General features: G+C 38.8%; 1 protein-coding gene across 3 annotated transcripts; it reads right to left on the bottom strand.

Annotated features, from left to right (window-relative positions):
• Positions 1-587: 587 nt before the first annotated feature.
• On the bottom strand, positions 588-12,592 carry LOC139450768 (dynein axonemal assembly factor 6-like). Of its 3 annotated transcripts, none has more exons than XM_071232599.1 (7): positions 12,520-12,592; positions 8,588-8,665; positions 6,921-6,996; positions 5,752-5,851; positions 3,998-4,094; positions 3,648-3,733; positions 588-2,251 (listed from the first exon to the last, which is right to left on the bottom strand). In XM_071232599.1, exons 2-7 carry the CDS (start codon positions 8,663-8,665, stop codon positions 2,125-2,127), a joined length of 564 nt encoding a protein of 187 aa, XP_071088700.1. In that variant the 5' UTR covers positions 12,520-12,592; the 3' UTR covers positions 588-2,124. The 3 variants fall into 3 exon arrangements, with proteins under 3 accessions (XP_071088700.1, XP_071088698.1, XP_071088699.1); XM_071232597.1 differs by lacking the exon at positions 12,520-12,592 and adding an exon at positions 10,059-10,211; XM_071232598.1 differs by lacking the exon at positions 12,520-12,592 and adding an exon at positions 10,059-10,211 and having other exon boundaries at positions 5,752-5,848.
• Positions 12,593-12,596: the final 4 nt, after the last annotated feature.

Raw genomic sequence — 12,596 nt, 5'->3', positions numbered from 1 at the left:
GGCAGAAGATCTCTCCACTGGACCAGGGGCGGTCGGGTAGCTTAGTGGTTAAAGCGTTCGCTCGTCACGCCGAAGACCCGGGTTCGATTCCCGACATGGGTACAATGTGTGAAGCCCATTTCTGGTGTCCCCCGCCGTGATATTGCTGGAATATTGCTAAAAGCGGCGTAAAACCATACTCACTCATTCCACTGGACCATGGTCTGATTGGTTAGAACAAGACTTTCTATATTCCGCATGCAGTACGACTCTCCCAGGTGAATGTGTGGAATATACAAACCTGGGATTCCACGATGCATTTAAACATAACACTACACAATGTTTGATAGGGACACTGAGAAATATCATGCACAGTATAGTTTGGTTAATTATGGAACAATGGGAATATCCTTATCAAAAGATGAGCAGTATGTGTATAACAATTGTCATATCAATCTGAATGACATTTTCAATGAACACATAACCTTTTTGTTATGTTTATGAAAGGAAAAACACTTCCATAAGTATTTTTATTAAACATACATCTCAATTTGACAAAATCATCATGTGCAAATCCAGTTCAATATACTGACTCCATAAATAAATCACTGACATGTTATAAATGAAAATGGTGAGTGAGTGAGTGAGTTGGGTTTAACACCGCTCTTAACAGTATTCCAGATATATCGCAGTGTGTCGGCTTAATGTGGAAGGAAAGTCCGAAGTGATGCAGGTCTCCGACGTTTACCACTTCGGTGAAACCCACAAGCACGGGTATGGTGCTGACAAACCTAGAAACATAATCTAGGTGAACCATGATTCGAACCCACAATCATAGGTTTCTGGCATGCCCAAGGGACGCAACTCTGCACAGCGAATCGCACATGAAAATGGAACGAAATAGGACGTAATGTACTGGTTCATGAAATGTTTATTGATTCCTCATTTGTAAAGTTAGGATTACACTGAGGGTTACGATTGAGTGAGCTGGGTTTAATGCCGCTTTGAACAGTATTCAAGTTTTATCATGGCATGTCAGCTTGATTTGAGAGGAAAGCCTGAAGTGATGCAGGTCTGTGACGTTTAACACTTTGGTGAAACCAACGACCACAGGTAGGTGTTGACAAACCAACAACATAACTGGTACGAATCGGGATTTGAACCCATGATCATAGGTTTCTGATGTGCCCAAAAGATGCAACTCTGCACTGCAAATTAAAGCGTCAGAGACGACTTGGCTACCTGATCCCCTGTGAGAGTTGTTGTGATTGTCATTCACATTCTGTTCGAATAAGGACACTTTCTCATCATTATGCAAATGAGGGTCACATGTTACTTTTCGTTTGCATGCTAGGACGGACACTTGTTCATCTTCATTGTGGATGATAGGACGGACACGTATATATTTATTCCGGATAATGTGATGTTAAATCTTGTTTGTATGAAAGCTTGGACATATGTGTTGTCATTCCTCATTCTGCATGAAAGGATGGCCACCTGCTTTTGTTGTTACATGGTGAGACATGACGGACAGAATGAACTTCATAAACATCAGTCATCATCTTGAACTTGTACATGCATTCAGTGTCCACTCACTAGGCACAGTCTAGAATAACACTGGCGGATTCAGAGGGGGATACAGGGGTGTGCATCCCCTTTCTCTCGTACACCTTACATGTTAACTGCATTTAGTGTCCACTCACTAGGCACAGTCTAGAAAAACACTGGCGGATTCAGAGGGGGATACAGGTGTGTGCATCCCCTTTCTCTCGTACACCTTAAATGTTAACTGCACCCTCGGTCAAGTCAAGGGTATAAGGTGCATCCCCGTTTTTCAAAATTCTGGATCCCCCTCTGAATACTATTTACTAATTTGGATCTAATACATTATCTAAAAATAACATGATATTAATATTCAAATTCAAATTTCAGCAATGTTTAAGAGGAGAGCTGGTACTTGATCCCAGAAACAACATGACCTGTTTGAGACGAGAGCCAGGTCATGTCAATCTCTGAATATTTGCTGCATCAATATGTTGTACAAGCACCTGTTGCACAGACACTTGTCAATATTGTGAGTCATGACAGAAGAGTTTATCTGTGTCAGCATCCAGTATTACACATCGGTTCCATCTGGTCTGGTCCTCAGAAGTTCATGAAGTCATATTCTCTCATCATGTGTAATGTGACAACTAGAGTCTCTGATGAACTTTCCCACTGTGCCTTGCCATTCTTGTGGTCCACAGGGTGCGGCAGGTGCAGACCCAGCTTGCTGGAAGTAACATGGTCAGAATGCAGCATGTTGAGTGAGTGAGTAAGTAAGGTTTTAGGCTGCTTTTAATCAATTGTTAAGCTAGCAATCTAATAACGAGCAATTGTGCGAGTGCGTATTGTTTTATGACGCTTTTAGCAATGTTCCAGTCGGGGTAAAACCTTAAATAGGCATCGTCATACCCGTGTGAGGAATCGAAGCGAGTGAACTCTTTATCCACTGGGCTATTCCACCACTCCTAATAGCGAGGAAACTGAACCACAACATTAAGAAAACAGTATACACAGGAACATTGAAACTCTCGAGTCGTATTGTTTTCCATTGAGTGAGTATGGTTTTACGCCGCTTTTAGCAATATTCAAGTAATATAACGGTGGGGACACCGAAAATGGGCTTCACACATTGTACCCATGTGGGAAATCGAACCTGAGTCTTCGGTGTAACAAGTGAACGCTTTAACCAGTAGGCTACCCCACCGCCGCTACCTAAATTAAATTACGTATTTGTATGGAGCACTTTCCAACAAAAACTGCTGACATGTGTTGGGGCCATGGTAAATCTAGTCCAAGGCTTGCTTGAAGAGACAGGTCGCTCTCTTTTTAATATTTTGTCAAGGTTTCTGGTTCCTTGATTTCTGACACCAGATTGTGCCATAACACTTGGCCAGCATGTTGAAATGACCTGCCACCATACGTTTTGGTGCATGACTTTGGTACTGTCAGTGTCTAAAATAGCTGCTTGCCCGCTTACAGCGACTGCTAAGATTTCTGCCGGATAGGTGAAATTGCAAACTGCCCTAATGTCTTGTAGAAAAAAAACTTATTATCACATTTAATTTGAAAGTCAGTGCAGATTTATTGTATAAAATAACAAAAACACTTACTTTTCTTGAAAACCACCAAAATTAAGAATGAATAATTTAAGAGCATTGTCAAATTAAGGTCAAAATTATTAATCAGAATATCGCAAAAAACAGCGCACATATGTTGCAACTAAACAAATTAGTGAAATACAACATTCCATTACAAAATGGCCGAAAAAACAACATCGTACCAATGTGTTCAGTCGCACTACAAAGTATAGATCTACCACATTTCATTACAGTTTGAACACAAATGGCTGAGTAGTTTGAGATTGCGGTAAGGTTGAAGTGCAAAGCTCAAATCAAGGTCAATATGGCTGCCTTCGTGGCCATCTTAAAAAGCAGATGTGAACATTTTAAACAAATTGGGCTGTCATCTTTGGTGAAACATGGGAAATTTCAGCTTCACTGGTCTTGTGGTCTTGAGGAAGATGTTTATGACATATGACGGACAAACAGGCTGATTTTATACAAACCTGTATTTCAGCTACATGTTTTTAGAATTTACCTGTGTAACGAGTAACAAGCACTTACTATTTCGGCGTGCGGCAGTCTAGAAACTTGGCCTTGACATCCAGTTGGACATCTGCCATTTTACTGTCAGGAAGCTTTATCTTTACCTGGGGAAAGAGTAATGAAGTGTTGTGTTAGAGTTTCCTGGGTAGTGGCAACCTGTCCCTTATCCAGTCCTTGAGGCTCACTATTACAGCTAACAGTTGCAGACTTTATCTTTGTTTTGTCTACAGATTTTGAAATGCATGCATACATACATACAAACATTTGAACTTAAAACAACTTTGTATTTCATCAACATCACATGGACCAATCAGATCTCCTCATTCTGACATGGAGGTATGATGATAATACTTGTAAACTTGACATACCACCATGTCTTCACAGCTAGCGGAGGATGGCGTCTTGTTTCCCATCCCCAGAAACATGTCTTCAGAGGTGACAGCTTGTTTGTAGACAATATCAAAGCTGAAAAACAATATGTTGACAATCACAAAATACAAGCACAGAGATATGAATAGGCACTCAAATTAAGGGATATGCCCATGTCAGAGGCATTCCTCAGGCAAATAAACAATGAGTGTTTCTAACTACTTTGCCTAATAATTATAATTAAAAGGTTGATGTTGAGAGAAAAAAGGGTTTTCCCAGATACATCAATATTTTATCGTATCCCGATCCATGCAAATGGGATACGATGACATGCATCAACCAAGTCAGCGAGTCTGACCACCCGATCCCGTTAGTCACCTCTTACGACAAGCATAACCACCTTCTATGGCAAGCATGGGTTGCTGAAGACTTATTCTATCCCAGATCTTCACGGGTCCCATCAGTTCATTATGGACATATTTTACTGTATGTCTGTTCTATTACTTTATATGATGCCTAAAACACAAATTAAGTTGGGTGAGGTCATATCACGGATGTCATCGTATATTGCAATTTCGGTGTATTGATACTGGTACATTTGTAATATCGATGCTGTATCAATACAAACTGATGAATATCAATATTAAATCAATAATTCACAGCCACAGAAACTTTCAGATTTTGAAGATTACCATGGTCAACCTTGGCAATGATAAGACAGAAAAAATTCAATTTTAACCAGGGGTCAATATGGGTATTGTTTATCTATAAATTAACTAATTTGATTAATATTTGATATGTATTTGATTACCGTGATGCTTTTGAGTCGATATATCAATACTAAAGTTTACCAATTAATGACACCCCCAGTGGATATACATATCTAAGGCCCTTATATTATCAATAAAAGCGACGATTACACTTACAGTTGGTGCAGCACAGGTCGCAAACTAGTTGAGATTTCTGGGATATAATCTTGGTATCCATGGGAAAAATACCAATTACAGGCAACAACCAGTCCCGGTGAATTGTCAGAGATCAGTGCCCCTTTAAGTTGACCTAACCATGCTTGAGTATCCTTATTCGATCTGTTTTTTTCAGACAGATACATGCAATGTGTTTTGGTGAAATGCACACATGTATCTTGCTTGTCAAGTGATGCACATCTTACAACACCCATCTTCCCCAGGCAAGGGAGTTTACTGACGGTAAAAGTCCAGTTTCCACCCTTGCCTAACAAGGCTGGAATTTCTGGGCTTGATTGTATCACCATCAGTGACAATTTCAAGTTACTTTTCTCAAACAAAATGGTGGCGCCAAGTAAAGACAATTTGATTGAAAATCAAGATCCATATTGTTATATTACAGGTCTTTCTTTGCGAAGAGCATTAAATCATGTGAGGACTTTGATAAAAACATGAAAAAATCTGGATCTGTTGATGCTAAATAGTTGACGGTACACATTCTTTGCAAATCCTGTAATCAATGAAATCTGCACTGCAGTTTATGAACCGAATGTCGATTTAGTTGAGCCATTTTGATTAGACCATGCATAGACTTGTTAGTACAGCCAAACCATAACTCCATAATTCCATCCTAGTGCGGCAAGGGTGGAAACTTGATGTTTATAGTCAGCTAACTCCCTTTCCTCAGGAAGATGACGACATTCTGAGAAATCAATATTTTAGGCGATTCCAATCATGTTATTTACAAGGTTTTTCTGTTAATTATTCATAGTGCAATTTCAGCTTACTCAGGCTGAGGTCGAGGGTCATACACAGATTCAAACTCGGACCCTTCCGGCACCTCCTCTTCATCCCATATGTCTTTACTGGCTTTCTTGGGTCCTGCTGCTGTAAATAAAACCAGTTTTGAATATCAAGGATGGAAGTCAGGGAGTCTTTACCCAAAGCTAGAAATGACTGATGGATTTAGGGTCTTTAGATTAGAGTGAATTTTGTTTTATGCTGATTTTAGCAATATTCCACCAATATTACACCAGAAATGAGCTCCACACAGAATACATTTGTGGGTAATCAAACACGAACTTCAGCAGGATAATAAATAGCTTTAGCCACTGTGTTATGCTCATCAACCATCAGATAAATGCAGGGCAAAATACCTCACTTACCGCCCCTAATTTCTATTGCTATAAACAGATGTTTATGATAATTATTTCTCATATATTTTTTAACTTTATCGCCACATTTGCACACACTTAAATACAGCTTACATTAACATTCCGAGCAATATTCAAATATAACATACACATTAAAATTTCGCATGTTGATTTTGACATGATCTCAAAATTCTGCTTTCAAGATGAAAAACTATACTCAAATGTTAACATCTAGCCCACTCCCAAATGGAAGCGCCATAGTATAAGTTTGTAAGGCAAATCCCAATACACCTACACCCACACTGACTACAAATAAATAATTCTTAAATACTTATCTTTCAGGAAACCTGCACACATCATATTTTGAATAATTGTTTGCTGTGCATGTGTGTGCGTGCATGCGTGTATGTGTACATTTGTTGTTTGTTTAACACCACACTCAGCAATATTCCAGCTATATGACAGTGGTCTGTAAATAATCGAGTCTGGAGCACACAATCCAGTGATTGACACCATGAGCATCGATCTACGTAATGGGGATACGATGACATGCATCCACCAAGTCAGCGACCCGAAACACCTGATCCCGTTAGTCGCCTCTTACAACAAGCATAGTCGCCTTTTACAGCAAACATGGGTTGCTGAAGACCTAGTCTACCCCGGATCTTCACGGGTCGTGTGCATGTGTGTGTCCAAGATCAATGTGTGTGGCCCAGATCAAGTCATGTTACTAAATCATGGTAGATTGTCTTCACTAATATCTCAATGTCCGATCCCTCAAGTGACAGCACTCACAAACTTACCTGATTTCTTTTCCTCTATTTCTGTCTTTTTAGGAATGATATCAGCTGGCGTCATCTTCGCCATAGTATTTGAGGGCTGAAATATACATACAATGAAACCTTTGGAGATTACTGTTGGAAATGTTTATATACAAATAAAGAGGCGGGACGACACACCCCAGGGATTTACCTGTGTTATTTAGTTTGAGGGTCCTCCAATATGTAGGGGTCCCAGATAAAAAAATGGGAGCCCCAAGGTATAAAATGGGGTTCCCAGGCAAATGTAAAAAAATTGAATACATTTGTATTGTCTTTCCAAAGAACATGTTTATCTCACTAAGCATTATTTTGTTTAGTGACCTGAGGAAGTTGATATTTCAAAATGGTGCAGCTTTATTTCTTGCATGCTTTTTTAAAATATATCAAATATGTATTATCGTATATTACTTTTACTTAAAGGCCAAAAATAATATTTGAAATTGGAATTTGTTTATTTTTATTTTTTCAACCTACTGACCTAAATTTTCTGGGCCAAAAATCTGTAAACAAAAACAAATATAGTCTGGGCTGAAGACATGTACAACATGCTTACACAACACTCTTCCAACCACCTGCTACTTCTGTAGCAATGAATGTCCGCAATATTCCAGCTACACAAGGACATCCTGCCACATTCATCAGGAATGAGGACAAGTGTTGGCTCCTCAGAGTGAGTGAGTAACTATTGCTTAACGCACAGGGGTCTGACAAGCATCACATTCATACGAGAACCATTGTCTGACACACTTTCATCAACAGAGATCAGATATTAATTACAATGATGCCTGTGACGCTGTCTCTATTGCAACCAAGACATGTTTCGTCATGACAATCTTTATACAGCCAAACTGAAAACTGGTTCCAGCAATTCATTGGTCACTGGATTATTTGCAAGCCATTGTGATAGAGCTGGAATATTTCAAAATGTGACACAAAAAACAAAAGAAAACCAGCACTAGTAAAAATACAGAGTGAGTGAACAGTACTGTATGTTCATGTATGCTGCTCAAGTCATATTTCAGCTGTTCACACCAAGATGTACATGTATTTAAGGACTTTTTTGGCTTTTTTGTGCATTTATCAAAGGATTACAGTTACAAATTGTATATAATCTTTTTTCCAGATATACACGAAAGAACGATGGAGCTGATTGAGGATAGACCAAGCAACGAAACAGAAGGCCGTTCAGCAGATATATATCGTGAGTGCAATGAAATCATATACTATAAGATGTTATAAGATCTTATAAGATAAGACAAGATATATATAAGATAAGATATAAGATAAGATCTCCTTGAATAGTTTATTTTAACTGATTTTTGAAAGTTAGTAACAGAGGCCCTCATAATCTCTTGGCTGTTTGATACATGGACGTTCTTGATACTTTTTTTCAGATTTTTTTTCAATTATTGAAAGTTGGTGCACTGACGCGACATCAACAGGAATCCCTTTTGAGAAAGTAGTTCTGGGTTTGCAAGATTTTTCTGCAGTTATTTAAAAATAACATTCAATTTTAATTCCACGTCAGCCAATTAAATTCATGGAAAATAGGATAACACACACACTCTATTTATACTTATTAGGGAATGGAACAAGATTAAGACATAAAGAATCAAAATGATCAGTTCCCTTAATTTGTAGAGACCTACCATGTCATCTTCACTGTCAGAATCATGTTTCTCTGGGTGGAGTAGATCAACAAGGGCTGCAACATTTACTGGATTCATCTGAAAACCATCATTAGGAATAACATTCCTTATTGATAATGTCAACGATGATCAGTTCCGTCAAAATTTAGTCCGACTGGAATAGATGTAACTTGTATGAATAATCAGGAAATGAAAAAACATTCTATGATAAAATTGGTTCCTGTGGAAACTATTTCGGACCTTCTCTTGAATTCAACACAAATTCTCGTGAGGACGATCTCTGCTGAAGGTGACGTGTCAATAATACAAGCAAACAGTTTTTGTGAGAATCTTTAAGACTTGAACTCCTGACATTCAGACTGTTGTCCCAACTGTTAAACTGAGTACCTAGTCATGCCTTGTTACTCTTCACCTTGTATGAGTTATCTGGCAATAAAATTTCCCAAATTACCTCATAGGGTTATGTGAGGTGTTTATAAATTTGGTGGTGCTGAATTCTAAATTTAGGCTGTTACACCTATTCAATTTAAAAATCTGCATTGTGAGGCATTGTGCGATTGTATCATCAAAACAATATATCTTATTTTTGCATGAATAGGAGTTATGCCAACCCCATGTCTGTTTGTTTGTTGTTAAACGCCGCATGCAGCAATATTCCAGCTATGTGACAGCGGTCTGTTAATAATCAAGTCAATCCAGTGATTGACATCATGAACATCGATGCAACTGGGATACAATGACATGCATCAACCAAGTCAGCAAGCCTGACAAACCGATCCTGTCAGTTGCCTCCTACGACAATGTACTGAAAATAAACAGTAACATGTTATGGAAACATGGAGTATTTCTTAATATGAGCTATGATATCTGCCTGCAGCTAGCTCGCATGTTTCTCTCATGCTTCTGACTCTATCCCCTCAGTCGTTCATAAAGACATTGGTTAATATCAGTTCTTTTATGTCACAACGGGGCCACATACCAAAACAGATATTAAACGACAAATGCATGAGAAGACATGGTAACCCACAGGACCATGTAACTAATAAAAATAATAAACAAACTCGCTGACGCGGTTTAAGTTTGATATTATTATTAATTAGCTACATGGTGCTGTGGATAAATGCAGGTACCACGGTCAGTTCCATTACTGGTGTTATGACATATGTAATTTTGTTTTATAAACTATTCATAACGCAAAAAAATGTATCACATAATACTGTCCAAACGGTTATACCTACCACAACAACATGACATGACCTTATGTATTTTATAAACCTGTTATACTAAACCTTTTATAATGATGTTCCGGTATGAACTAAGACTTACGATTGATTGGTTTGTGTTTTGAGTGTATAAAAAAAACACCTGACATAAACTTCCAAGAATTTTTAGCTCTTCGATAGGACCCTACCTATCGACAAGCCCAGCCTAGCAGACGAACTTTCTAGTCGATCGTTCAGCTCCAACTTACAACTGTACTATCACCCATGCAGCGTTAATCAACAAGCAACAGAGCTTCTCTGGCAATTTCTGAAATGATTTCCTGCTTAGTAATTCCGCATACCACCGAAGTGCACAATAACTTGGAACGTGGGGAAACAATTTTTGGCAAGTTGCCGCAAGTTTTATCTTCGCAGATGTTTTGTTTGTTTACTTCCGTCATGCGCAAAACGAAAGTAGCAACAGGGACCATTCATTGTATATTTTCATTACATTGCTAATGTTTATAGTTTGATATATTTATGTTATTTACACAGACATAAATTTTATATTTCCACGTTTGATTATTAGCGAGGTTAGTAATTTGAAGATTATGTTTACATAATCAAAACCAATCATACAAGTAAAGATTGGAAAATACCCAACAATGTAATACCTCCCCGGGCCAGAGCACGCCATGATTGATGCACTGTTTTTTTCAGAGCCGGCAACTGAGATTATAACAATATCTGTGTCATTCTGTGATTTAAAAAACTCATGAGATGTCAGTATCTCTTACTTGCTTTGATCATTTTTGTAATTCATTTGGTTTTTTTCATGTATACATAGATCTAGTCAATACAAATATTTTAATTAATAGATCTACTGAAAAAGTTTGTTTTGGTAAGGCATACCACACATGTTTTAGAACATTCTCGAACTGACTGGTCGACTATCTGACACTCACCAGATTATGTCAGAGTTTCTACATTTATATGTTTATTTAATGCATAATGTCTCTGTGGGGACTGCACAGCTGTTAATGCTGATTGGGTCATCACATGTGTTTTATATTTCTCACACTGAGAAGAATGAAGATAAAAGTGGCATTTAGGCCGAGCGAGCGAGTATGGTTTTAAAACCGCCATTGGCATTATTCCAGCAATAAATAACGACGATGGAGATGTGGTGGGGTAGGGGAACACAAATCAAAGACACCAGGGATAACGGGTAATGTAGCTCGGGTTTTCGGCGTGACGAGGTAATGCTATAAAAACGGGGATAACTCGCCGCCATTTAACTCAAAATAATCCAAAGTTGCATCTTTGTCTTTACCAAATGACTGTATCAATCAACAGGGACTTATCCTGATTATCCTGATTTGGTAAGAAAACAAGAAAACTACTTATAAAAATGATATATTTTGGGTTTATTTCATATATGCGATATTCATATGCAATCTCCCCCCCCCCCCCCCCCCCCCCCCCCCCTCACACACACACACACACACACACACACACCCTCCAGTAATCCAAATCCAAAAGATGCAGTGCTCCTACTCGTGGTTTAATTCTTTAGTATTTATGTCGTGGGACGTTGCTCATAATGTCAACCACTAAATGGCTTGGTCCAGTATCCATAATTTACAGGCCGCTTGGATATTGCTGGAGAAACAAAATATCTGTGGATCCATCTTGTCTTCTGAATCCTTCTTCTTATCAGCATCACTAAGTACCTAGCTTTATATTGTACATCTATCTCTATTTGTATTTATTAAGTTTCTATATCCAGTCAACATTGTTATATCAGAACGATTTTCTTTCTTTTTTTAAATTACATTTTTATCTGTGTATTGACTCTGTATATGTGCAGGGGCGGTCGGGTAGCCTAGTGGTTAAAGCCTTCGCTCGTCACGCCGAAGACCCGGGTTCGATTCCCGACATGGGTACAATGTGTGAAGCCCATTTCTGATGTCCCCCGTCGTGATATTGCTGGAATATTGCTAAAAGCGGCGTAAAACTCACTCACTCGTATATGTGCAGTCGCGGAGCCTGCACAGTCCATGGACGTCACGTCGGAAAGTCTCCCTAAGTAGCAGAGATCATATTAGGCGCCTAGGCCATGGTACAAATTGGTTAGAGAACACGGGACCCGATAATGTCTAATTGGTCGGTTAAGGCTCGGAATCTAAGTAACCATTTCAACGATAAGACTAAGGGTCCTATAGCTCGTGCTATACCCTTTACATAAAATCAAGTCTTTGCCTGCTAAAATATATTTACCTACGTCTGTGTACTTTGTACACAATTTGTATAAATAATACATATCTGGTAACAAATACTAGTATCCTATATTTGTCGTCATGCTAAACACGATTTGTTTGTTGTTTATTTTCTGGACCAGACAATCCAATAATTGATATCATGAGCATCAACCTCGTCCGCAGCCTGACCACCCGATCCGTTTGTCGCCTCTTACATCAAGCATAGTCACATTTCACGGCAAGCGTGGGTTGCTGAAGACCTATTCTAACTGAGCATATGACAAGTTACAACACAATGGACAACGAATGCCTGCTGCAGGTAATATTGAACAAAATTACTGAGCCGGCAAATTCTTTCTTTCTGACGCTATATAGTGTGTTTCATTATTCACAAGCATACCGACGTGTATTCATGTAAATGCTATGAACAGACTGACAGTTGCACCACAAGGCATTACGCGGTGTTTACCTGCGGAGTTGGCGGGCACGGGTTTCCATAGTACGGTTGCAGCGTGTTCGAGAATTTGGCAGTCTGCCAAGCGGGCG

This window comes from Haliotis cracherodii, unplaced genomic scaffold (assembly GCF_022045235.1).
Source record: "Haliotis cracherodii isolate W230 unplaced genomic scaffold, xgHalCrac1.p SCAF_8, whole genome shotgun sequence".
In the NCBI taxonomy this organism is placed as follows: domain Eukaryota; kingdom Metazoa; phylum Mollusca; class Gastropoda; order Lepetellida; family Haliotidae; genus Haliotis; species Haliotis cracherodii.
This window is presented reverse-complemented; position numbering and strand designations above follow the sequence as displayed.

Bases quoted from the DNA above. Each gene is read 5' to 3' on its own strand.
- LOC139450768 (XM_071232597.1), bottom strand. The intron at 4,095-5,751 runs GTAAGCTGAAAT...ATTGTTTTTCAG, and splicing joins GACCCTCGACCTCAGCCTGA to CTTTGATATTGTCTACAAAC. The intron at 2,252-3,647 runs GTAAGTGCTTGT...TGTTACTTCCAG, and splicing joins GACTGCCGCACGCCGAAATA to CAAGCTGGGTCTGCACCTGC.